We start from the raw sequence: 27,364 nt of genomic DNA, 5'->3' as shown, positions 1-27,364 counted from the left end.
GCCACTGTTTATTGTTGCATTGCACTTTCCCAAGCGCTTAGTACAGTGCTCTGCACTCTTTTAATTAATTCATTAATTAATGATGGTATTTGTTAAGCGCTTACATTGTGCCAAGCACTGTTCTAAGCACTGCTATCAATACAAGGTGATCAGGTTGTCCCACAAGGGGCTTACAGTCATAATCCCCATTTTACAGATGAGGTAACTGAGGCACAGAGAAGTGACTTGCCCAAAGTTACACAGCTGACAAGAGGCGGAGCCGGGATTAGAACCCACGATCTCTGACTCCCAAGCCTGTATATATGTATATATGTTTGTACGTATTTATTAGTCTATTTATTTATTTATTTTATTTGTACATATTTATTCTATTTATTTTATTTTGTTAATATATTTTGTTTTGATGTCTGTCTCCCCCTTCTAGACTGTGAGCCCGCTGTTGGGTAGGGACCGTCTCTATATGTTGCCAACTTGTACTTCCCAAGCGCTTAGTACAGTAAGCGCTCAATAAATACGATTGAATAAGTTACCTTGTATCCCCCCCAGCGCTTAGAACAGTGCTTGGCACATAGTAAGTGCTTAATAAATGCCATTATTATTATTATTATTATTCTCTAATGTAATTATTTAATGAATAAATGAATGAACGAGCAGGACCTCCTGGGATTGCTGACCCCCAAAGGGCTTGGCTACAGGGTGGGATCACAGATGGAACCCAGAGCACCTCACTACCTGGTTGCCATCCATCCATCCATCCATCAGTCAATCAATCAGGGATATTCACTGAGTGTTTACTGTGTGAAGAGCACTATGCTTAGAGCTTAGGAGAGCCCAATACTGTGGCCATGGGCTATAATCCCGGCTCCTACGCTTATTCATTCATTTCATTCAATCGTATTTATTGAGCGCTTACTGTGTGCAGAGAACTGTACTAAGCGCTTGGGAAGTACAAATCGGCAATTTATCGGCTGTGCGACTTTGGGCAAGTCCTACCTTCGGCTTTAAATCACTTTACCCCTTCTTACCTCACCTTGCTACTCTCCTACTCCAACCCAGCCTGCACATTTCGCTCCTCTAACACTAACCTTCTCACTGAGCCTTGATCTCATCTATCTCACCGCAGACCTCTCACTCACGCCCTGCCTCTGGTCTGGGTTCCTCAGTTGCCTCTTCTGTAAGGTGGGGATTAAGATTGTGAGCCTCACGTGGGACAACCTGATTACCTTGTATCTCCCCCAGTGCTTAGAACAGTGCTTGGCACATAGGAAGTGCTTAACAAATGCCATCATTATTATTATTATGGAGTTGGTAGATATGATCCCTGCCCTCAGAGAGCTTACAGTCTAGTGGAGGAGACAGATGTTAAAATCAATTACAGCTAGGTTGTGGTGGCAGAGTTTGTGGATATGGATGTAACTGCTGTGGGGTTAGGAGTGGGGGGCTATCCACGTGCTTAATCAAAAAATCAATCAATCATATTTATTGAGCACTTACTGTGTGCAGAGCACTGTACTAATCGCTTGGGAAGTACAAGTTGGCAACACATAGAGACAGTCCCTACCCAACAGCGGGCTCACAGTCTAAAAGTCTAAAAGTGCTTAAGGGATACAGGACGAAGTGCATAGGTGATGTGGAAGGGGGGGGGGAGAAAAGGGTGGGGAGAAGAGAGGTTACTCAAGGAAAGCTTCTTGGAGGAGATATGATTTTTGTACGGTTTTGAAGATGGGAGAGTGGTGGTGTGTCAGATATGAAAGCGGGGGAGTTCCAGGGAGGGAGGGAGGGAACAGGTGAGGGGTTGATGGCAGGAGAGATGAGATCTGGTGAAGTGTATGGGCTGGGTTGTAGTGGGAGATGAGCAAAGTTAGGTAGGAGGGGTGGGCTGTGAGCCCACTGTTGGGTAGAGACCGTCTCTATATGTTGCCAACTTGTACTTCCCAAGCACTTAGTACAGTGCTCTGCACACAGTAAGTGCTCAATAAATACGGTTGAATGAATGAATGAATGAATGGGCTGATTGAGGACCTTAAAGCCATCACTGACTGCCCCCTCCCCCTCAGCCTCCTCAGCAAGGAGGCCCCGAGCCCTGGGTTCTGACTCCCCACATCCTTTCAGTGCCTCCTCTCAGGGCACAGAGTGGAGATCTGTCCTGCCGGTCCACCCCTCTTCCTCCTTCCCCCGTCCCCCAAGATCAGGAGAGCAGCTCTGAGGAAGCGCAAGGTTCAGACTGGGCCTCCTCTGGGCCTCCTTCCCAGCTCACCCAGCCTCCTCTCTGCTTCCAGGCCTCAGCAGCACTGTGGAGGTCACTGTTCGGGTCATGGATGTGAACGACCACCCTCCGGTGTTCTCAGAGATGCAGGTGAATGCGTGGAGCCCTGGCATTTGAAGGGAGGGAGGGGAATCTGAGGCTAGGAGGGTAAGGTGTGGAGGGGGGAGAAGCAAATGAGAGCCCCTAGGATTCGGGTACCTCACTGAGAAGCCACGAGGCCTAGTGGAATGAGCCCAGGCCTAGGAGTCAGAGGACCTGGGTTCTAGTCTTGGCTCTGCCACTGGCCTGTTGAGTGATCTTGAGCAAGTCACTTCACTTCCCTGTGCTTCAGTTTCCTCATCTGTCAAATGGGGATTCAAGCCCTGGTCTCCATCTTACTTGGACTGTGAGCCCCATGTGGGGCAGGGACTGTGTCCAGCCTGATTAGCGTGGCTCAGTGGAAAGAGCCCGGGCTTTGGAGTCAGAAGTCATGGGTTCAAATCCCAGCTCCGCCACTTGTCAGCTGTGTGACTTTGGGCAAGTCACTTCACTTCTCTGGGCCTCAGTTCCCTCATCTGGAAAATGAGGATGAAGACTGTGAGCCCCATGAGGGACAACCTGATCACCTTGTAACCTCCCCAGCGCTTAGAACAGTGCTTTGCACATAGTAAGAGCTTAATAAATACCATCATTATTATTATCATTATTACCCCAGCACTTAGTACAACGCTTAACAAAGACCACTACAATTACGGATATTATTATCACTGGTCGCATCCAGTTCGGGCTGGGTTGCCCAGTCAGCATGCCAGGGTCCCTGCCCTGACCGGAAAGCTGGGGGTGTGTGCCGGGGCAGGGTGGGGGAAGAGGGGGGAGGGTCCATCAATCAACTGATTGATCGATCAGTCTATCAATCAATGGTATATCTTGAGCGCTTACTGGGTGAGGAGCCGTTCTGACTCCTCCGCTGACCAAAGGCAGTCCCAGGAGCGCAGGACCCCAAGCCAGACCTAGCCTGTGCGGTGGCCATACCCTTTCGCCCTCCCTGGGGTCACGGTAGCCACCCAGTTGACACCGACTCTGTCCCAGGACCCAGTGAGGGACTGGAGCCTTTTCCTTCTTTTCCTGGCCCACCCAGTATGGGCCGGTCAGCCTCCCCGCGGATGCTGCCATAGGTACCCTGGTCTCTACTCTCACCGCCACTGACGCTGACTGGGAGCTGGAGTTCAAACTCATCAACTTTTCTATCGTCTCTGGAAACGACAATGGGACCTTTGCCCTGGAATCCGACCAGCAAGACGGCAGTGCCAGGATCCGGCTTCATAAGGTACTGGACGGGGAGCGGAGATGGCTCGGGGGAGAGGGACACCCATTACCCCCCCGGGATCCAGGGACACTGGGGCAGCCCAGGAACCCTACCCACCTCAATCCTTCTGGCGTATCCATTGGGTGCCACTGTGCGGAACTGGTACTGTTCCTGAAACAAAGCACCTGGTCCCTGCCCTCAAGGAACTTACAGTCGAACGGGGGAGGTGGGCCAGAAACAAAGATACAGACATAAGCGAGGATCCATCCAGAATGAGCTAGTTGGAGCACCCAGGGCAGGAATCACAGTAGCAGCGGCGGTTATGGCCGTGGTCGGGGTAGCTACAGTAGTTATGGAGCGTCTGCTGGCTGTGCTGCACGGTACTGGGCATTTGGTGACATACAGGCACAGGAACACGAATGACAGCGGGAACACGGAAACATCTGTGCAGCGATAAGCCCCACCCGTGCGGAGGATTGCTGGTAACGCTGGAAAGCGGGCAGAGGGAAATCTCCTCTCTTAGGTCCGGCCTGGCCCACTGCCCAGTTGGCTCTGGGCACTTGCACTGCCTCCCGGGGATCCCAGCCTAAAGCAGCCCAAGATGGATGGGAGGGCGGGAGACAGGGAGGGAGGGAGGAAGGCGGCCAGAACCTGAAGCCGGTAGGAATAGCTGCAGGGTAACTGCCCAGAGACCCCAAGCGCCAAGTTTGGTGGTGGTGGTGGCGGCAGCGGTGGCAGCAGGGCAGGCTGCCACCGGATGGTCCGCCACTGCCGCAGAAGAAGTGTTTGCTGGTTTCAGGGCCTGGGATTCCAGCCTCTCATCCAGCGCTGGAAATCAAAAGGAGGAGACTTGGTGTCAGGGGAGTTTGGTGATTTCCTCCTGGCCAGTTGGGATGAAGCTCCTCTTGACAGTTGGAGGCCCGAGCACAGCTTTAATAATACTAATACTAATAATAATGATGGCATTTGTTAAGCGCTTACTGTGTGCAAAGCACTGTTCTAAGCGCTGGGGAGGTTACAAGGTGATCAGGTTGTCCCGTTTTCCAGATGAGGTAACTGAGGCCCAGAAAAGGGAAGTGACTTGCCCGAAGTCACACAGCTGACAAGCGGCGGAGCTGGGATTTGAACCCATGACCTCTGACTCCAAATAATAATAATAATACGATGGCATTTATTAAGCACTTACTATGTGCAAAGCACTGTACCGGCTCTTTCCACTGAGCCACGCTGCTTCTTGCTACCATAGCTACGCTTTACACCTCACTCCAAGGACAGCTGTCTCAGCTGCCCCCGCTGTCCATATACACCAGGGCGGGGGGTGTATTGATAAAGGCTGGGGGCTGCTCTGTCCCTCCCCCAGCTCCCGACTCCATCCGGTCTCCAAGAAGGAGAGGCCAGTCAGGCCCAGTTCCTTCAAAGGAACAGGGGAACTTGCTTGTGGTGGTGACAATATCAAGTGAGGGAGTGGGCGGGTATGTGTGCGTAAGAGTGTGCATGTGGTTGTTTGCATTTCCAAGTTTATGCAGATGTGTGCACTGTGTGAGTGCCCAGGTGTGCATGGAGGCATACGTCTGAGTGCTCAGTGTTTGTAATCATGGCCTGACAGGAGGGCAGGCGGGCAGGGCAGGTCTGTCTTCCTTTGGGGCTTGTTTGAGTGGGTGGTTGCCAACACCTCATGGGGCTTGGCCCGGGGCGAGTGATACGGGGCCCCGGGGACGCTGGGCGGAGGGGTGGACTGTGATTTGGATTGTTCCCTCTGGGAGGGGATCCCGGGAGCTGGGTCCCTGTGAATTCTCTCAGGCCAAATAAGGCAAGAAGCCGGGCTTCCTCTCCCAAGCCTGCTGAGTGGGCAGGGGTGCCCTGGCCTGGGCCAGAGGTGCCCTGGGCAGTCAGGCACCTCACCCAGTGGGAGAGAGGATGCTCCAAATCACAGAGCCGTGGGAGTGGGGACAGTCTGCCCACAGGCCTTGGGCCCCAACAAACTGGCCCGTCCTTTTGGCCTGTTTTTCCACCGGTGAAAGTTTAAGAAACGGGGGCTGTTATCCCGGGGAAGAGAAGGTTGAGGAAAAGATGATGGGATGGTTATGTGGCGAGAGCTGAGGCCTTCCTGACTGCAGAAATTGTTATACATTGGAAAGATGGGGGAGCAGCTTGCCTGGAGGTAGGGGGCTGGACTCTTCCAGCCCAGGGATTCTGCGCTCAGTATGCACCTTGGGGTAACGGGGTCTCCATTTTTAAAGCCATGATGGGGCGGGCGGGTGTGCCGGGGGTGGGGGTAATAATAATAATAATTGTGGTATTTGTTAAGCGCTTACTATGTGCAAAGCACTGTTCTAAGCGCTGGGAAGGATACAAGGTGATCAGGTTGTCCCATGTGGGGCTCACAATCTTCATCCCCATTTTACAGATGAGGTAACTGAGGCCCAAAGACGTGAAGTGACTTGCCCAAAGTCACACAGCTGACAAGTGGCGGAGCCAGGATTTGAACCCCTGCCCACTGACTCCAAAGCCCGGGGTCTTTCCACTGAGCCGGGAGAGGTCGGGGCCCGGGGGTCGTCTGGTGGCCAGGCGCAGTCACCCTGGAAGGCGGGAACATCAGACGGAGTCAGAGTCCGCTCCTGGGCCAACTCTGAACTTCTCCGACTCCGTCTCTGTCTCCCTCCATACGTCAGTGGGGCCACATGGTCCATCTGCAACCACCAATCAATCAGCCAACCAATCAGCCGCCCGAGGGCCCACGGTTTTGGATCGCTAGGGAATTGTCGAGTATAGGCCTTGGCTCCCCCCATCCCCACCGATCTGGAACATTGTTCCTGGGGGACAGCCGGCTCCTGACCTAGGGCATGCCGCCAGCCCAACGTCGGTGGGTCCAGAGCCAAATAACAGTCCCTTTTGGTTCCAGAAACTCAACTATGAAGAAGCCCAGAGCCATGTCCTGATCGTAACTGCTCACAACCCAGAGGATTTGGTGGGGGCTGAGCCGGGCCCCCGTTCCACAGCGACGGTGACCATCCTGGTGGAAGATATTCCGGAGCCCCTGGTTTTCAGCCAGGAGAAGTACGAGGTCAGCGTTCCGGCAGATGTCCCGCCTGGGACAGTGCTGCTGACCATCCAGGTGCTCAATCTGGAGACTCATCTCCTGAGGTAAAGTGTCGCAGCATCCTCCCTAAACTGGGTGCCGAGCGCTGGGCTGAGGGCCTCCTGCCTGCAGGGCGCAGTTTGGGATGCTTCTTGGGTGCAGAGCTCTGTACTGGGAGCCCGCTGAACATGCAGAGCACTCACTGTACTGGGTGCCTACTCTGCCCAGAGTGCTGTACTTAGCGTTGGGGAATAGTCAAAATCAATCCATCAACCAGTGGTAGTTATTGAGTGCTCACTGGATGCAGAGCACTACACAAAAGAAAAGGAACTGAAGCATTTGCGGGAGATAAACAATCTGCAGTCAGCTGGGGATCCTGCGCCAGAAGCAACTCGACTGAGTACGAGTGGGAGGGCCGGGAGAGGAGGAGGAGGAGGAGGCCGTGGGAAGGAGCCAGGGATTTCAATCGGACTCTGAACTCCCTATGTCTGGGCTGCCCTAATGACGGCCCCATCAATCAATCAATCAATCAATCAATCGAATTTATTGAGCGCTTACTGTGTGCAGAGCACTGTACTAAGCGCTTGGGAAGTACAAGTTGAATCCCAGCTCCACCTGTCTCCCTCCTATCTCTGAGCCCCCATGGGTGGGAGGGCAAGGCAGACCAGAGATTGGCAAGGAGACCCTTCCAGCCTGGGGGTGAGAAGGCAGGGGACACGTTTTGTTTTGTTGTCTGTCCCCCCCAGCACCCCCGCAACACACTTCTAGACTGGGAGCCCGTTGTTGGGTAGGGACCGTCTCTATATGTTGCCAACTTGTAGTACAGTGCTCCGCACACAGTAAGCACTCAATAAATACGATTGAATGAATGAATGAATGAGTGCTCCAGCTGGAGCAGGGCCCAGGCCGTGTTCCTGCCAATGGGCAGAGGAGCCTGGTCCCAGTTGGCCCTGCCGTCTGGCTGGCGGAGCAGCCCCTTGGAGGGAGGAAAGAGGTAGCAGTGGGGAAGATGGGGAGATAGTAATAATAATAATAATAATGGCATTTATTAAGCACTTACTATGTGCAAAGCACTGTTCTATGCGCTGGGGAGCTTATAAGGTGATCAGGTTGTCCCACGGGGGGCTCACAATCTTAATCCCCATTTTACAGATGAGGGAACTGAGTCACAGAGAAGTTAAGTGACTTGCCCAAAGTCACACAGCTGACAATTGGCGGAGCCGGGATTCGAACCCATGAACTCTGACTCCAAAGCCCGGGCTCTTTCCACTGAGCCACGCTGCTTCAATGAGGGGGAGCCCAGGGGAGCTGTGGGAGCAGAAGCCAGTCACCGACCCCTCTGGTCTCCAAGACAGAGAGGCAGGAGGAGGGAAGCCAGAAGGCCCAAATGCCCCATCCGCGAGCTGGAACCAGAGTTCCCCCGGAGACTTCTCCCAGTGCTCACGCCACCTCAATGGGCCCCTGAACCCTGGCCCCCAAATGGCCTCTGGACTGGCGCCCAGGACCCCTTTCACTCTGGCCTGGGTGGATCGACCTGGCTGAGGGGAAGCTCATAGTCTCTGGGGCTGCACGGGGGCCGGGGCTGGAGAATGCAGTGGGAAGGATTGAGGTTAGATTTCCGCAAAGCAGCGTTGCCTAGGGAAAAGAGCCCGGCTCTACCTCTCGGGCTAGTCACTTCGCCTCTCTAGGCTGTCGTTTCCTCATCTGTGAAATGGGGAGGAGATAACCTGCCTCTGCTTACCTCCTGGGGATGTTACGAGGGCAAAATGCCAGAAGCGGTATGAACGCGCCTTGGAAAATAAAAAACACTCAGCAAATTCATTCATTCATTCATTCAATCGTATTTATTGAGCGCTTACTGTGTGCAGAGCACCGTACTAAGCGCTTGGGAAGTCCAAGTTGGCAACATCTAGAGACGGTCCCCACCCAACAGCGGGCTCACAGTCTAGAAGGGGGAGACAGACAACAAAACAAAACATATTAACAAAATAAAATAAATAGAATAAATATGTACAAATAAAATAAATAAATAGAGTAATAAATACGTACAAACATATATACATATATACAGGTGCTGTGGGGAGGGGAAGGAGGTAAGGCAGGGGGGATGGGGGGGGAGAAGGGGAGAGGAAGGAGGGGGCATAAATTCAAGGCATAAATAGAGGAGGGGTGCATGGTGGCAGGGAATGTGGGCAGGACGGGGCTATATACGGTGGTAAAAAAACGTCTAGCAGTGCTTTCATTCATTCATTCATTCATTCAATCAATCGTATTTATTGAGCGCTTACTGTGTGCAGAGCACTGTACTGAGCACTTGGGAAGTACAAGTCGGCAACATATAGAGACGGTCCCGACCCAACAGTGGGCTCACAGTCTAGAAGGGGGAGACAGACAACAAAACCAAACATGGAGACAGGTGTCAAAATCGTCAGAAGAAATAGAATTAAAGATATATGCACATCATTAACAAAATAAATAGAATAGTAAATTCATTCAATCGTATTTATTGAGCGCTTACTGTGTGCAGAGCACTGTACTAAGCGCTTGGGAAGTACAAGTTGGCAACATATACAGACAGTCCCTACCCAACAGTGGGCTCACAGTCTAGCAGGGCTCACAGTCTAGAAATACGGCCCGTAGTACACTTAACAAATACCGTAATTATTATTATTATGGATAAGACTTAAGAGGGGCTATGAGAGGCTGAGGGATCATCTTCCACAGCAATGCTTGGGGTCCATCCCTGCCCCTGCTCATATCCCTGCCCCGAGTCTTGGGGATGGATTGCCCAAGGACTGGGGAAAGAAGAGAGGCTGGGAAGTTGGGGATCTGGGAATTGGGGTCATCAGGTACCTTCCTGGGGTGGGGGATCTGTCCTGCCACTCAGAGCCCAAGTGAGCCCGCTGTTGGGTAGGGACCGTCTCTGTATGTTGCCAACTTGTACTTCCCAAGCGCTTAGTACACTGCTCTGCACACAGTAAGCGCTCAATAAATATGAATGAATGAATCTGGGGGCACAGGGAACATGGCGCCATAGCAACCCCCACGTCCACCCTTCCTTTGCCCAGGCTACAGCATAGTCACCTTTACAGGTTATTTCCAGCCCCACAGGGGAAGGGCAGGACGGGGGTAAGGGAGGGACGAAGAGGGCCAGTGATGAGAAGCAGCGTGGCTCAGTGGAAAGAGCCTGGGCTTTGGAGTCAGAGATCACGGGTTCAAATCCTGGCTCTGCCAATTGTCAGCTGTGTGACTTTGGGCAGGCCACTTCACTTCTCTGGGCCTCAGTTACCTCATCTGTCAAATGGGGATGACGACTGTGAGCCCTCTGTGGGACAACCTGATCACCTTGTAACCTCCCCAGCGCTTAGAACAGTGCTTTGCACATAGTAAGCGCTCAATAAATGCCATTATTATTATTATTATGGGGGAGGAGAAGGAGGAGGGGCAGGGATGGGCAGAAGGAAGAAGAGAGGGAGGGGCTGGGGCAATGGGCCCCAACCCCAGCCGGACACACACGGATGCAGCCGCTGGCGCGGCCAAGCTGCTTGCCCTGCTCCGTCCCCGGGCTGGACTCTGTGGTGGCCTGCTTGAGGAGCAGCATGGCCTAGTGGCAAAGCCCGGGCTTGGGAGTTAGAGGTCGTGGGTTCTAATCCCGGCTCCGCCACTTGTCTGCTGAGTGACCTTTGGCAAGTCGCTTCACTCCTCTGGGCCTCAGTTCCCTCATCGGGAAAACGGGGATTGAGACCGTGAGCTCCATGTGGGACAACCTGATTACCTTGTATTTACCCCAGCACTTAGTGCTTGGCACACAGTATAAGCGCTTAACAAATACCATCATCATTATTATTATTATTACCCTGCTCGGTCCTCCGCCCAACCTGGTTAAAGCAACCTGTCTCGCTCCATCCCCAGGCCGGTCCAGTCAAGCAGCCTGTCCCACTTAATAATAATAATAATAATGGTATTTGTTAAGCGCTTACTATGTGCAAAGCACTGTTCTAAGTGCTGGGGAATACAAGGTGATCAGGCTGTCCAACGTGGGGCTCACAGTCTTCATCCCCATTTTCCAGATGAGGGAACTGAGGCCCAGAGAAGTGAAGTGACTTGCCCGAAGTCACACAGCTGACAATTGGCGGAGCTGGGATTTGAACCCATGACCTCTGACTCCAAAGCCCCCAGTCTTGGCTCTGTAACTGCTTGCCCTCCTCCGTCCCCAGGCCGGTCCTATAAAGCTGCCTGTCCCGCTCCTCACCCAGGCTCGGATCTGTGGAGCCCTGTCCTGTTCCCTCCCTAGGCTTGGCTCTGTGGCGACCTGCTCCACTCCATCCCCCGGCCAGCCCAATCAATCAATCAATCAATCAATCAATCAATCGTATTTATTGAGCGCTTACTGTGTGCAGAGCACTGGACTAAGCGCTTGGGAAGTCCAAGTTAGCAACATATAGAGACAGTCCCTACCCAACAGTGGGCTCACAGTCTAAAAGGGGGAGACAGAGAACAAAACCAAACATACTAACAAAATAAAATAAATAGAATAGATATGTACAAGTAAAATAAATAAATAAATAAATAAATAGAGTAATAAATATGTACAAACATATATACATATATACAGGTGCCGTGGGGAAAGGAAGGAGGTAAGACGAGGGGGATGGAGAGGGGGACGAGGGGGACAGGAAGGAACTGACTGTCCCGCTCCAACCCCTGGCCCGGCACTGTGGTGGCTGCAGTGGGGACGCTGTCGCCGGTCCCAGAAGGCTTTACCCTTCCCAGTATCAGGCCCAGAGTTGGTTGGTCAGGGCTGTCTTTTGGGTGAACATCAGGTTTGTGAGCCCTATCAGACCTTGGCACCGAGATTCACCACTGTACTGCTCCCAAGAGCTTAGTACAGTGCTCGGCACACAGTAAGCGCTCAATAAATAAATCAATTGAACGGTTGAATGAATGCCATGGCCATACCGTGGCAGGAATCCAAAAGCTGCTTTACCGGAGGACTGGGTGCCATACCAACTCCCCAGTCAGAGGGGACATTTGTGGAAAACCCCCAGTGGGAGCTGAGATGTTTTGTCTCATCCCCTCAGGAGGCAGGGGAGTCTGAGTCTCCTCATATTGTCTGAAGGCTCCCAGCTGAGGGCATCTCCCACCACGACCCTTCTCTCCCTCCCCCTCTCCTCCCAACTCTCTCCCATTCCCTCTCCCTTCCCCATCTCTTCTTCCCCAGGTCCCCATTCCCAGTCACCTCAACCTTCATCCTGGGCCCTCAGGCTGGACATGGAGCTGAATTCCTCCCAAACCAGATCCCAGGATTTCTTCCAGGTCCCCTTCTGAGAGGCCCCATCCAAAGGCTGGATTCTTTTCTTATTCATTTTAAAATTTCAAGCTCATTTTTTCCCTGGGTAGAACTTGGTCCGGCTTCTGTCCAGTCCGTCTCTGACTCCCAGTCCCATCCCACTCTTCCGGATCCCAGTCAATTTGACAATCAATATTGACTCAGGGTCCCAAGGGCCCACTCCTTCTGGGTGGAGCCCCCATGGTCCCCACTCCAGGAGGCCCCGGCCCGAGACCATGCTATCAGTGTCCACTGTTCTGCCCTCCTTGGCATGAGAATAATAATAATAATAATAATGTTAATGGCATTTATTAAGCACTTACTATGTGCAAAGCACTGTTCTGAATGCTGGGGAGGTTACAAGGTGATCAGGTTGTCCCACGGGGGGCTCAGAGTCTTCATCCCCATTTTACAGATGAGGGAACTGAGGCCCAGAGAAGTGAAGTGACTTGCCCAAAGTCACACAGCAGACAAGTGGCAGAGCCGGGATTTGAACCCATGACCTCTGACTCCCAAGCCCGGGCTCTTTTCCACTGAGCCATGCTGAAGATTGTTAGCCCCCCATTGGACAACCTGATCACCTTGTAGCCTCCTCAGCGCTTAGAACAGTGCTTTGCACATAGTAAGTGCTTAACAAATACCAACATTATTATTATTATTATTATTATTATCCCTGCAGCCCCGTCCTGTCAACTGGTCTGCCAGCTTCCTGCCCCAGGGAGCTAGGAAGCGAGGGAAGATGAAGGAAGGAAAAGAAAGAGGGAGGGAGGGTCCCAACCCATGACTGTTCTCTTCCCAGGTTTTCACTGAGGAACGATTCCAGGAAGTGGCTGTCCATCGATGAGCATTCGGGAGCCATCCGGACAGAGCAGGAGCTAGACCCGAGGCTGGGGCGAGAGCACACGGTGGTGGTTGTGGCCCAGAAGCGGGGTAAGAGGACTGGTGTTGACAAGTGTTTGGAAAGAGGCAGCCAGTCTCCAGCCTGCCCTGACCACCCACTGGCACCTGGGCGGGATGAGGGGTAAGGCTCAAAAGGGTGGTGGCAGAAAGAGAAGGAGGGAACGGAGAGAGGGGGAGAGAAGGAAAGAGGGAGAGGGGAGAAAGACGAGGTGAGGGGGGAGGGGATACTCTTACCCCTCATCCTCCACCTCTATGGCTGCCACCCTGCCACACTAAAATCGTGACTGTCTCACCTATTGAGGGCCATCTGGTCACCTGACCTCTCCCGCTTGCTGTGGGGCTGGGCAGAGGAAGGAGGGGATGCCATCAGGTTATAACAGGGGGTCACCATCTTTGTTGCGACTCTGTCCCCTGTGGTCTCAAGGTTTCACCCGAAATCCTTCCCCCCAGGCCTCCTCCGGGTCTCCTTCAGAAGGCCCCCGCCTCATCCAGAGTCCCTCTTCTACACCCCTGCACCCCTCCGCCCCTCACCCCAGCCATTGAGCCCTCTTTGTGGTGGTGCAGAAGGGGCAGTGGCTGCATGGGAGATCTGGGCTGCGGAGCACAGCGCTTCTGTCACCAGCTGCCACCGCTACCACCATCCCCGCTTCTTCTCGCCAGGCTATCCGTCACCGGGGCGTCAGGTGGGGCGGGCTTGGATCGGGGCCGTGGCTAGGGGAGTGGGAGTGGAGGGCAAGGGGGGAATCTGGGAAGGTGGACGAGGAAGCAGATGGAATGGGAAGGACGATCAAGACGGGGTACCAGCCGGGGCAGGCAGAGGGAGAGGCTCTGAGGGAGGTTCCCCCTATCAGCCCTATGCGGAGAGGGGGGTTTTCTCCGGTCCCGGGCAAGGTAGCTGAGCTACTGCTTCCTACTGCCGAGGTCGCGGACACGTGGACACATGCACTCACACACGTGTGTATGCACACATGCGTGTGGGCTTTTAGGAGGGCTCTGAGGGTGAGGAGGGCTGAAGTCTGGTAGATTTGGTTGAGTGCTTTTTTATTCTTTGATAAGTTAAGCAATAAGAAGAGATGCCCTTGGGTAAGAAGGGGAGAGGTTAGCCCATTCCTAGCCCCATAGCACTTATGTCCATGACCCAGACTGAGCCCTCTCCTCCCAGACTGAGCCCCCTCCTCCCCCTCCCCATCCCCCCACCTTACCTCCTTCCCCTCTCCACAGCACCTGTATATGTTTGTACTGATTTATTACTCTATTTATTTTACTTGTACATATTTACTATTCTATTTATTTTATTTTGTTAAATGTCTTGTTTTGTTGTCTGTCTCCCCGTTCTAGACTGTGAGCCCGCTGCTGGGTAGGGACCGTCTCTACATGTTGCCAACTTGTACTTCCCAAGTGCTTAGTACAGAGCTCTGCACACAGTAAGCGCTCAATAAATATGATTGAACGGGTGAATGTGTCCACACAAACACTCACACCCACACAAGTTCCACTTGCAAAGATTCATTCACCCAGTCAGTCTAGTTCTGCCCCTCTTGGCCTGCTGCCCCTTGTCCCCATTCTGAATCATCATCTCCACCCGGGGGGGTTCCGGATAAAGCAGGAGGCTGTGGGGAGAAAGAGGCAGCAAGAACTTGTACTTCCCAAGCACTTAGTACAGTGCTCTGCACACAGTAAGCACTCAATAAATACAATTGAATGAATGAATGAATGAAGAAACCTCCTGGAAACCCCCCAGGGCCTAGGTTTGGGGCCCGATAGGTGACTGGGTGTGAGCCCTGGGGTCTTGCCTGCTGGGGCAGGGATGCTCCCCCAGATTCAGGGGACCCTACCCCCCTGCCCCAACCATCTCCTCCATCTCTTCCCACCTTCATCCTCCCCTGCCCTGTGAGCCCACTGTTGGGTAGGGACCGTCTCTATATGTTGACAACTTGGACTTCCCAAGCGCTTAGTACAGTGCTCTGCACACAGTAAGTGCTCAATAAATACGATTGAATGAATAAATGAATGAATGGCCTGAGCTCCTTCTCCAGGTTCTGGGCATTCCTTCAGAAAGGACACATGTATATATGTTTGTTCGTATTTATTACTCTATTTATTTATTTATTTTACTTGTACATATCTATTCTATTTATTTTATTTTGTTAATATGCTTTGTTTTGTTCTCTGTCTCCCCCTTCTAGACTGTGAGCCCACTGTTGGGTAGGGACCGTCTCTATATGTTGCCAACTTGTACTTCCCAAGCGCTTAGTACAGTGCTCTGCACACAGTAAGCGCTCAATAAATACGATTGATTGCTTGATTGATTGACTCACCTCATCTATGGGCTCAAGTAATACCCCTCCCCACTCTGTCCCCAGCTTAGCTTTGTGGGAGTGACTCAGAAACCAAGGGCCTGGAGACCAGCCCTCACCTCCACCTCCACCCCGACTCACCCTCCCATGTGGGTCCTGAGGCCCTGAGGTGGCTGCACGGTTAATAATAATAATAATAATAATAATAATAATGGCATTTATTAAGCATTTACTATGTGCAAAGCACTGTTCTAAGCACTGGGGAGGTTACAAGGTGATCAGGTTGTCCCACGGGGGGCTCACAGCCTTAATCCCCATTTTACAGATGAGGTAGCTGAGGCCCAGAGAAGCGAAGTGACTTGCCCAAAGTCACACAGCTGACAGTTGGCAGAGCTGGGATTTGAACCCGTGACCTCTGACTCCAAAACCCGTGCTCTTTCTTCTGAGCCACGCTGCTTCTCCTGGTTGTGAGTGCCACTGGGCCGTTTCCCCAGAGAACAGTGCTCTGCGCATAGTAAGCGCTCAGTCAATACCACTGATTGATTGCCTGTCTTCCCTTCCAGGAAACCCGGGCTTGGCCGCCACCGCCGACGTGGTGATCCACATTCTGGGGGGCCGGTCCGCGGCTCTGGTCCTGGGGAGACCCTCTACCCCCCAGCACCTCTGCACCCCCCAGCAGAAGCAGCAGGAGGTCCTCGTTTCCGTGCAAACCCAGGGCCCTCCGGGCGGGGCAGGTCCATTCAACTTTGCGTTGGCAGAGGACGTGACCCTGCGCAGAAACTGGAGGATCAGGGTCCTCAACGGTGGGTCTGGAGCCCCGTCCCCGCTTTCTCCTGCCCGCCCCCATCTCTCTGGGCCCTCTCCATCCTCCGCTTCCCTCCCTCTCTGCCCTCCACCGACCCTCCCCGCCACGTCTGCCCACAAGCTGGCCCAGATGAGTAACCATGGCCCGACTGTCCTGGATTTGTTTTTAAGGGTATTTGTTAAGCGCTTAGAACAGTGCTTTGCACGTAGTAAGCGCTTAATAAATGCCATTATTATTAGTATTATTATTAAGCATTTACTATGTGCCAAGCACTGTTTTAAGGGCTGGGGCAGATGCAAGCTAATCAGGTTGGACATAGTCCATGTCCCACATGGGGCTCACAGTCAACCCCCATTTTACAGATGAGATAACTGAGGCATAGAGAAGTGACTTGTCCAAGGTCACACAACAGACAAGTGGCAGGGCTGGGATTAGAACCCAGGTTCTTCTGACCCCCAAGCCCATGCTCTAACCATTAGGACATGCTGCTTGTTGTAGGACTTCAAATTCCCCGCCACCCTCAGGAGCTGGAGACTTTAGTCTGGTGGGTAGAGTTCAGGCTGGGTATCCACTGAAATCTTCCCGCTTTGGGAGCACAGTAGGGATTGTCGGGGCAGGGAGGGTAGAGCAATGTTGGGACCTTGCCCTCCCCACTGTTTTTCTCCTCCTCCTCCTCCTCCTCCTCCATCGACCAAGCTTGTTATGAACTGGCTGCTTGCCTTTCCTATCTGACTGTCTATCCCTCCATACCCAGGTACCCATGCCTCCCTCTCCATGGGCATCAGCTGGCTGGAGCCAGGGACCCACCAGGTCCCCATTATCCTGACGGATTCAGCTGAGACTTGGCCCATGGACGTCCCAGGTAAAATGTGACGGCCAGTCAAGGTCCCTGGGTGGGTGGTCACTGAAGAAGAGAGTGGGGAGGGTGGCGAGTGCGAGCCGGGACAGGGTGCTGGGGTGGGGTGGCGGACCGGCACCACAGTCCCTCCCTCGCTTCTTAGCCGTTGGGCAAGGGACAGGAAGCCCGTCTGGCTTTATCCCCTCCGCAGCCACAGAGCCCCCGGCCAGGGTCAGTGTGACTCAAGTTGGCATTTCCACATCATCCACACCAGAGCACCCGGTCTTATTGTTTGGCTGGGACCGCGTCCATTTCACCTCCACCTGCTTCTTGGTAGGGGAACGGAGACTCCCAGTCAGGCTGCCGGTTCTCACGTGGGGGCCTCTCACATCCATTTCTACCTGGTACTAAGAGGGCGACTGAGGACAAGGCAGGAGGGAGGAGGAGGAAAGAGAGCAGGGCTCAAGCAATGATATTGAGTGCTTACTGTGTGCGGTGCAATATGATATAATACAGAGTGCAGAGAAGTAGCGTGGCCTGGTGGAAGGAGCATGGGCCTAGGAGTTAGAGGACCTAGATAATAATAATAATAATAATAATAATAATAATAATAATGATGGCATTTATTAAGCACTTACCATGTGCAAAGCACTGTTCTAAGCACTGGGGAGGTTACAAGGTGATCAGGTTGTCCCACGGAAGTCTCACAGTCTTCATTCCCATTTTACAGATGAGGGAAGTGAGGCACGGAGAAGTGAAGTGACTTGCCCAAATTCACACAGCTGACAATTGGAAGAGCCGGGATTTGAACCCATGACCTCTGATTCCAAACCCCGTGCTCTTTCCACTGAGCCATGCTGCTTCTCTGCACTCTCTATTGTATCATATTGCACGTATCGTATCGCAGATTCTAATGCTGCCTCTGGCAATTGCTTGCTATGCAACCTTGGGCAAGTCACTTCGTTTCTCTGGGCCTCAGTCCTCCCGTTCTCCCTTCTACGTAGGCTATAAGCCGCAAACGGGTTAGGAACTGTGTCCAACGTAACTCACTTGCATCTACCCCAGCATTTAGAACAGTGTTTGACGCATAGTAAGTGCTTAATAAATACCATTAATTAAAAGAAAAGACTTGGTAGAGGAAATCCCTGCCCACAAGGAGCTTCCAGTCTAGAAGACCACTTGGGGATCCATTCAGGGAGCCATTTAGAGATTCTCCCAGGAATCTAAACACCCCTGGCCTAGCAGGAGCAGCCTCCCAGCCACCCTCCTCCGCTGCCCTAACCCCAGGCCACAGAGAGCATCTTTAGCTAATAAACATGAGTGATGGCCTCAGGGCTGGCTGGCTCCTTCCCGGCTCTGCTCCTGGGCTGGGAGCCGGGCCCACTGGGTAAAGATACATATTTCTTTGCTGGCTTCCCGAGCCACTCAGGGTACGAAGAAGTTTAAGTGTTCAGCGCAAACAGCCATTTGTTTGGTCTCTCGTGAGCTCAGCTCTGGTGGGGAGCTGAGGGCGGAGGGAGTACATCCAACTGGGTCCTGCGGCTGCAACACAGCTTGGGGAGAGAAGGGGAGCAAAGGCGAGGGAGTGAGCGGGAAGATGTGAAGGGGGGAGGGAGAGGGAGCTGTTTATGTAGCCAGGAGGATGGGAATGTTCTTTTCCCTCCAACTGGACCCAAGTTGTTTGGAAGCTGAGACAGCCGCCGGGGGTTCTGCCCCTTCTGAGCAAAACACATGCCAGCCTGCCAGTTCTAGCTCTCTCCGGGCTGCCAGGTCTGGCTCTCCCCGGGCTTGCCACTTGTCCTGGAGGCCCTGGCTGCTTGTTCAGTGTGAGGAGGGTTAATGATGAAGCTCATTCCTTAGACAAGATGCCACTGGACTTGGTTCCCCACCCCCAGTCTCCAGCCTGGATGGATACCAGCTGGTTGGTTTGGGTTTTCGATTCCACGGCGGGAGGGCAGGGGTGGAGCAACGGGGCCAAACTGACTCCCGCCGGGGCCCCAGGCTCAGAGAGCCAGCCCTGTCGCCGACTGGTCCTCTGGCTACCTGTATAGAAGGTCCTTCTTTTGGTGGGGGAGGGAAGCCTGGACATCCCCACAGGAAGGGCCCGGGACACCCCACACCCTCAACAAAGGCCAAACTCTGTCCTGCGCAGCCCCCGGCCTGTGTGCACTCCGGGCCCGGTGGGCAGCTCCACTCCCCCCACTGTATTATTGTTATTAGGAGCCGGGGAAGGGGTGGATGAGGGCCCATGAGATGGTCTGGGGGACCATGGGCTGACAGGCTGCTTGGGGCTCTTCAGAGATGCAGCCCGAGAGGAGACAGTGTTGGAGTGTGCAGGGCCACGAAGGGGGTGGACAGGGTGAACATGGATTTGATGTTCCCCAAAACTCATAACGGTAGGACGACGGGCAATCCCTGGAGCTCGAACTTCGAAAGGTCCGAACCCAAGGAAATACTTCTCCACTCAGTGGTAAACTTAGGGAGTTGGCTCCCACCCGAAGCCAGGGGTCAGAAAAATATCAAAAATAGCAGTAGTGTTATTTATTGAGCACCTACTGAGTGCCACCAAAGGTCCTAAATACTTGGTAGGTACAACAATTATCACAGTAATAATAATAATGATAATAATGATGGTATTTGTTAAGCGCTTTCTCTGTGTCAAGCACTGTTCTAAGCACTGGGGTAGATACAAGTTGGACACAGTCCATGTCTCACATGGGGTTCACAGTCTTAATGCCCATTTTACAGATGAGGTGACTGAGGCAGACAGAAGTTAAGTGACTTGCCCAAGGTCTCATAGCAGACAAGTGGAGAAGCAGCATGGCTCAGTGGACAGAGCATGGGCTTGGGAGTCAGAGGTCATGGGTTCAAAACCCAGCTCTGCCACTTGTCAGCTGTGTGACTTTGGGCAAGTCACTTCACTTCTCAGTTCCCTCATCTGTAAAATGGGGATTGACTGTGAGCCCCCCATGGGACAACCTGATCACCTTGTAACCTCCCCAGCGCTTAGAACAGTGCTTTGCACATAGTAAGCGCTTAATAACTGTCATTATTATTAGTACTATTATGTGCCAGCCACCGTTTTAAGGGCTGCGATAGTTACAGGCTAATCAGGTTGGACACAGTCCATGTCTCACATGGGGTTCACAGTCTTAATGCCCATTTTACAGATGAGGTAACTGAGTCAGACAGAAGTTAAGTGACTTGCCCAAGGTCTCACAGCAGACAAGCGGAGAAGCAGCGTGGCTCAGTGAACAGAGCATGGGCTTGGGAGTCAGAGGTCATGGGTTCAAATCCCGACTCTGCCGCTTGTCAGCTATGTGACTTTGGGCAAGTCACTTAACTTCTCTGTGCCTCAGTTACCTCATCTGTAAAATGGGGTTTAAGATTGTGAGCCCCACATGGGACAACCTGATCACCTTGTATCCTCCCCAGCACTTAGAACAGTGCTTTGCACAGAGTAAGCGCTTAACAAATACCAAAATTATTATTATTATTATTATTCTTATTATTATTCTTATTATTATTATTATTGTTACTATTAAGTGGCAGGGCCAGAATTAGAACCCAGGTCCTTCTGACTCCCAGGCCCATGGATCACTTGGGAGGAATCCTGGGTCATTCATTCATTCATTCATTCATTCAATCATATTTATTGAGCGCTTACTGTGTGCAGAGCACTGTACTAAGCGCTTGGGAAGTACAAGTTGGCAACATATAGAGACAGTCCCTACCCAACAGTGGGCTCACAGTCTAGAAGGGGGAGACAGAGAACAAAACCAAACATACTAACAAAATAAAATAAATAGAATAAATATGTACAAATAAAATAGAGTAATAAATATGTACAAACATATATACATATATACAGGTGCTGTGGGGAGGGGAAGGAGGCAAGACAGGGGTCACTTGGGAGGAATCAAGAGATGGAGAGGGGAGAATCAGGGGTGTTGGACTGTCTGGGCTGGGTCATTGTGGGCACAGTTAGGGGTGTTGGATGGTCTGTGCTGAGTCCCTTGGAAGGGAGAGACACAAATCAATCAATCAATCAATCAATCGTATTTATTGAGCACTTACTGTGTGCAGAGCACTGTACTAAGCGCTTGGGAAGTACAAGTTGGCAACATATAGAGACAGTCCCTACCCAACAGTGGGCTCACAGTCTAGAAGGGGGAGACAGAGAACAAAACCAAACATACTAACAAAATAAAATAAATAGAATAGATAGGTACAAGTAAAATAAATAGAGTAATAAATATGTACAAACATAAATACATATATACAGGTGCTGTGGGGAAGGGAAGGAGGTAAGATGGGGGGATGGAGAGGGAAGAGTCAGAGGGTGTTAGACGGTCCATCCCTAACCATGAGGGTGGGTGTCCTGGAGGGCAACCAGCACCCAGTTTCTCCAAAAGCCTTGGTTTCTCCCATTAGAAAGAGAGTCTCGGGCTGGAGAGACTTTCTCTTTGTGACTCATAAGATTGGGAAAGATTTCCTCATTTAAGGCAACTTTCCCGCAGACATCCATAAAACTATCTTAGCCTGAAGATGAATTGGGGGGTGGAGGTCCCCAGCTTTTCATGATGAGTGTGGGGGCAAATAGGGGGCAGGGCTTGGGGGTTTGGGGTGGGATAAGGACTGGGAGGGGGCAGGTTTCAAAGAGCTCAGTCATAGGCCCTAAAGCCACCATCTTGGGCTGTTGTAGCACCAGTTGGAAACTTGTCGGAGCCCTGGGACCAGCGAGGCTGGGAGTCCTCTTGCTCCCCTCACCGGCTCATGCTCCTGTAGTCACTGGATGCGATATCCTCAGTCCAAGCCCCTGGAGCAAGGCATGGGAGTATCCAACATTCATTTCTCCCCGGCCTCCTCCTCCTCCTCCCCCTGGTAGCATGCCCTGTGTATGAAGAGGAGCAGGGCGACCAATCAGCTGCACAGAGAGCTGGTTCAAGGGAGCTTTTGGATGGGGTGGAGCCACGCTCAGAGCCCAAAGCCTTTGAACCATCCCCTGCCCTGGTGCCAGACTGCCCTTCTGGAGGGGCACCAGGCATGTCGGGGGCCAAGTGGGCCCTGGGTTCTGCCTCGGCACCCTGAAGTCGGATTCCTGCCAGCGCTGGGGGCAGCGGCCAAGCTGAACGGCCGGGACGGTGCCTCCTGCCCAGGCTGATTCTCGACCCAATGGGCTCCGAGGTGCTCCGTTCTCCCCCAACCCATTCATTTATTCATTCAATCATATTTACTGAGCGCTTACTGTGTGCAGAGTACTGTACTAAGCGCCTGGGAAGTACGAATCGGCAACAGATGCTTTGTTTTGTTCTCTGTCTCTCCCTTCTAGACTGTGAGCCCGCTGTTGGGTAGGGACCGTCTCTAGATGTTGCCAACTTGTACTTCCCAAGTGCTTAGTCCAGTGCTCTGCACACAGTAAGCGCTCAATAAATACGATTGAATGAATGAATGAATGAATGAACAGATAGAGACGGTGCCTACCCAACGAGGGGCTCCCAAGCGCTTAGTACAGTGCTCTGCACACAGTAAGCGCTCAATAAATACGATTGAATGAAATGAATAGAAGGGGGAGGCGGACAACAAAACAAAACAAGTAGATAGGTATCAATACCAACAGAATAAAGATTTATAGCCATATAGACATCATTAATAAAATAAATATAGTAAATATGTACAAATAAAATAGAGTAATAAATATGTACAAATATATACAAGTGCTGTGGGGAGGGGAAAAGGGAAGGGCAGAGGGAAGGAGGGGGGAGATGGGGAGGGGACGAGGAGGAGAGGAAAAGGGGGGCTCAGTCTGGGAAGGCCTTCTGGAAGAGGTGAGCTCTCAGTAGGGCTTTGAAGGGAGGAAGAGAGCTATTTGGTGGACGTGAGGAGGTAGGGCATTAAGGGAGTCACCAGGCAGCTGTCCCCTAACCAGAGCTGTGCCCGAGCCAGAGCCGTGCCCAAGCATGCTGGAGACGGAGGGTTGTTTGTCACTGACATCACTTCCTATTTTTAAATCCCTCTCAGGACTTCCTCCAATTTCCCTCCTGGTTTCCCTGGGGGGACATGTTGCGGGGGGGGGGGAGCTGAAGGGGAGGGGTGAGAGTGAGGGCTTGGACATCTAAACTGGGCTGTGGGCCTAGCCATGGGCCTACCTAGAGAGGCATTGGGAGCATAGGGGCACGGTTGCAGGTCTGGATCAAATCAGCGTCTTTCCCTGGGGGCTGGCACAACCGCCGTTTCTTGGCACAGTCCAAGTCTTCATCCGAGGAGCTCCTGGGCCTGGCTGGGATCCGGCCGGCTGGCTGGATGGCCGGCTGGATAGTATGGGATGGCTGAGTGGGACCGGAGTGGGACTCCAAAGGGCCATCCCGGCTCTTCTTCCCGCCCCACTCTGAGCTCTGAAAAGAAATCAGGCAGTGGTGGGGGCTACAAGAAATCCAGCTCAATTTGCAGCATGGATCACCACGATCCCCTGTGTCCCGGCCCTTCCCGGCAGCCTGGATAGCCAGACTGGCTCAGTATTTTCCCCCTGGGCCGGGTTTCCCCTGCCGGATCCAAGCCCCTCCCTCCAGCCCCCCAGCCACTGATGTCACCACCTCGGACTGTGCTGGCCTGGGTATTTTAGGCTCTGGCAGCAAAATGAGGCAGGAGCTATTTTGGAACTGAAAAGTCAGCTCTCTCCCTCTGTCTCTGCCTCCTGCTGTCCCAAGATAGCAGGGGTGCTGGGGCTGCCGAACCCCCATCCCCAGCCCGTGGAGTGACCCTTTGCAAGGGCTAGCTGTGAGCACATGGGACAACTTGATCACCTTGTATCCTCCCCAGCGCTTAGTGCTTTGCACATAGTAAGCGCTTAAAAATGCCATTATAATTATTATTATTATTATTATTAGAGACTCCAAGGAGAGGCCTCCACCTCCCACTTCCAGAAGGGCTGGATTGTTCCTTTCTGCTGTCCCACTGGGCCAGTAAATAATCCCAACAGCCACCTCCCCCGGCGGTGCTTCATTAGGTGTCTACAATGTGCCAAGCACTGTGCAAAGCATGGAGTAGCTACAGGAGAGGAAGAGTAAGCACAATCCCCGGCCCACAAGAGGCTCACAGTTGAAGAGGGACTGAGGGAGGTGGGGGGCAGGGGAGAGGGAGGGAAGAAGAGCAAGGATCTTCTCTGCATTGTCCGGTGGGATGGAGGGAGGCCCAGAGAGGTTCAGTGACTTGCTCAAAGTCACACGAACAGCGTGGTCGAGAAGCAGCGTGGCTTAGTGGAAAGAGCCTGGGAATCGGAGGACTTGGGTTCTAATCCAGGCTCCGCCATTTCAGTCAATCAATCAATCAATCCGATTTATTGAGTGCTTACTCTATGCAGAGCACTGTACTAAACACTTGGGAGAGTACAGTGTAATAATATAACGGACACATTCCCTGCCCATAACGAGCTTACAGTCTAGAGGGGGGAGACGGACATTAATATAAATAACTAAATTGTGGATGTGTACATAAGTGCTGTGGGGTTGCGGGGGAGGGCGAATAAAGGGAGCGAGTCAGGGCGACGCAGAAGGGAGTGGGAGAAGAAGAAAAGAGGGCTTAGTGAGGGAAGGCCTCTTGGAGGAGATGGGCCTTCAGTAAGGCTTTGAAGAGGGGAGAGTAATTGCCTGTCAGGGATGAAGAAGAAGGGCATTCCAGGCCAGATGCAGGATGTGGGCAAAGTTCGGGGGTGAGATGGATGAGATCGAAGTACACTGAGTAAATTGGCATTAGATAAGCGAAGTGTGCGGGCTAGGAGAGCAGCGAGGTGAGGTAGGAGGGGGCAAGGTGATTGAGTGCTTTGAAGCCAATGGTGAGGAGTTTTTGTTTGATGCGGCGGTGGATGGGCAATCGCTGGATTTTTTTGAGGAGTAGGGAAACATGTCTTGAACGTTTTTGTAGGAGAATAATCCGGGCAGCAGAGGGAAGTATGGACTGGAGTGTGGAGAGACAGGAGGTTGAGAGGTCAGCAAGGAGGCCGATACAGTAATCAAGGCCGGATGGGATAGGCGATTGTCCTGACGGTGATAGAGAGGAGAGGACAGATTTCTATCAATGTTGTAGAGTTTGAATCAACAGGATTTAATGATAGATTGAATATGGGGGTTGAATGAGAGAGGAGTCAAGGATAATGCCAAGGTAATGGGCTTGTGAGACAGGAAAGATGGTGGTGCTGTCTACAGTAATGGGAAAGTCAGGGGAAGGACAGACCTTGGGCAAATCATTTAACTTCTGTGGGCCTGGTTACCTCATCTGTAAAATGGGGATTAATAATAATAGTAATAATAATAATAATGATGGCATTTATTAAGCGCTTACTATGTGCAAAGCACTGTTCTAAGCGCTGGGGAGGTTACAAGGTGATCAGGTTGTCCCACTGGGGGCTCACAGTCTTCTTCCCTATTTTCCACATGAGGGAACTGAGGCCCAGAGAAGTGAAGTGACTTGCCCAAAGTCACACAGCTGACAAGTGGCGGAGCCGGGATTAGAACCCATGACCTCTGACTCCCAAGCCCGGGCTCTTTCCACTGAGCCACGCTGCTTCTGAGCCTGTTAACCCCTTATAGGACGTGGACGGTGTCCAACCTGATTAGCTTGTATCTACTCCAGTGCTTAGTACAGTGCCTAGCACATAGTAAGTGCTTAACAAATAACGTTAAAAAAAAAAGCAGACCGGAGGAGAACAAGGACTAGAATTCAGGTCTCCTGACCCTGAGTCCCATGCTCTTTCCACCCGATCAAGTGGCTAGCTCAGTCAATCAATCAGTGGTATTTATTGAGTGCTTTACTGTGCGCAGAGCCCTGGACAAAAGTGCTTGGGAGAGTCCAATACAACCGAGTTGTTGGACATAATCACTGCCCACAAGGAGCACCTGGTGGGTCACTGGGATTCACTGGAATTGGATGTCCTCTCTCCTTCCCTTCTCTCCTAGTGGCCTCTGGCCCTGAGACCGAATGAAGCCTGGGCCTCCTCAAAGGCCTTGGAAACAGAATTTCCTAGTCTTCGAGTCTCTCTCTTTTTGATTTCAGTTACTGTCTGCCTGTGTAACTCCGAAAACCTCTGCATGGTAAAGGTCGGCAAGATGAGAGGGATGCCCACACTGCTGTCGGCTGTGGGAATCATGGTGGGCACCCTGGCCGCAATAGGTAACTGAAAAGCCACCCGTTTGCCACGGTTGCCGGGCTGGATGGGCCGAGTCCAGGGTGGATGTGTGCACATGGTGGGGTGCGGCTTTGGGCCACGACGGCTGAACTCCGTTTCGCGTGCCCAGCGCACCGTTCCAAGGCAGACAGACTCTTCCCATCCAGTAACTGAAACGCCTCTTTTTTCCTGGCCTTGCTTAGGTTTCTTCTTGATCTTAATCTTCAGTCACCTGGCCTTGAAGAAGAAGAAGGAGGAAGTTGGGCCTTCTGACACCCTCCCCCTGCAGTCCACCGCCTGATGGGCCCCAAGGAGCCAGGGGCCGAGGGGACAGACACTGGAGAAGGGTCTCAGAGCCAGTGTTCCTTGAAACAGGAGCTGCTAAATGGACGGGGACCTCCACAGCGCAGTCACTTCTTCCTTTGAACATGGGGCATGGAGCTAGTCGGGGTGGGGTGATGCGGGCTTTAACCATGAGACTGCCTGGATCCGCAGGGGCTGGACTGGAGTTCCGTCTTCCGGGAAGATTTGAGTGGATCCAGTGTGCCCCTTTGGTCGGGGGTAGCGTTTGGGGGGAAGAAACAGAAGTCCTCATGGCAATGGCCTCCTGGTCAGGTCTCTCACCGGGACACTTTGTTTTCTGTCTCACCAAGTCTCCCACGAGCCAGTCGATCCTGCCAGCAGCCGCTGGGTTGGAACCGAAATGTCTCACCCTGCCGTGCCAACTCTCGGGCTCAGTAATCGGGCCGCCTCCAGCCCTTCGGTCTCTGCCCGTGTCCTCTGCCTCGGTTGGTTGATTGTGCCTCCTGGAGCTGCTCTCTAGTGCCTCAGTTTTGGGTTAGAGTTCACCGCATCTCTTTCTGGTCCAGCTTGTAGGCAGGTTGCTGCCACTCTGGCTGCTGAATAAAGGCAATGGGGAAACACTTGAGTTTTGTTTCTAAAATGAGATAACTTCCACTGCTCCTCTCAGAGAAGCTTCGAGGTGGTTGGGACTGCCTGTCCGCCCCAGGGGCCTCATCATCTCTCTTCACCCCAGGGACAGCGTTTACCCAAGGCCATCAGGACTCAAAGGTGGTGATTGTGCAGACAGCTCTGCTGCTCCCTGCAAATGAAGACGCCAGATCTGGCAGCCACCTAACTGCCCGTTGCCCCTCTGAGACAGCTCCTGGAGCAAGCCCAGCCAAGGGGATCAGGCCAGTTAGCTGATGTCTGTCTCCCTCCCTGGGGGGGGGGGGGGTTTCTGTGCGTGTGTGTGTATGTGTGTGTGTGTGTGTGTGTTTGCGTGTGTGTATGATCATACCAATAATCATAATAATAATAATCCCTGTGGTATTAGTTGAGCATTTACTCTGTGCCAAGGATTGACTGACTGTACACTACTTATGGGCAGGGAACGTGTCTACCA

The 27,364-nt window shown here is 52.5% G+C and overlaps 1 protein-coding gene across 1 annotated transcript in view; it reads left to right on the top strand.

Moving 5' to 3' along the window:
* Positions 1-26,887, top strand: part of CDH16 (cadherin 16) — a 52,504-nt gene extending 25,617 nt beyond the window's left edge. The window contains exons 11-18 of the mRNA XM_038740709.1: positions 2,280-2,356; positions 3,384-3,572; positions 6,454-6,695; positions 12,759-12,889; positions 15,720-15,959; positions 16,716-16,823; positions 25,848-25,964; positions 26,163-26,887. Of these exons, the coding sequence (XP_038596637.1) occupies positions 2,280-2,356; positions 3,384-3,572; positions 6,454-6,695; positions 12,759-12,889; positions 15,720-15,959; positions 16,716-16,823; positions 25,848-25,964; positions 26,163-26,260 (1,202 nt within the window). The 3' untranslated portion in view covers positions 26,261-26,887. The remainder of the gene's footprint in view (positions 1-2,279; positions 2,357-3,383; positions 3,573-6,453; positions 6,696-12,758; positions 12,890-15,719; positions 15,960-16,715; positions 16,824-25,847; positions 25,965-26,162) is intronic.
* Positions 26,888-27,364: the final 477 nt, after the last annotated feature.

Source organism: Tachyglossus aculeatus, chromosome X1, assembly GCF_015852505.1.
Source record: "Tachyglossus aculeatus isolate mTacAcu1 chromosome X1, mTacAcu1.pri, whole genome shotgun sequence".
NCBI classification, from domain to species: Eukaryota; Metazoa; Chordata; class Mammalia; order Monotremata; family Tachyglossidae; genus Tachyglossus; species Tachyglossus aculeatus.
Note: the sequence above shows the minus strand (reverse complement) of the source record. Positions and strands in the feature narration are given on the sequence as shown.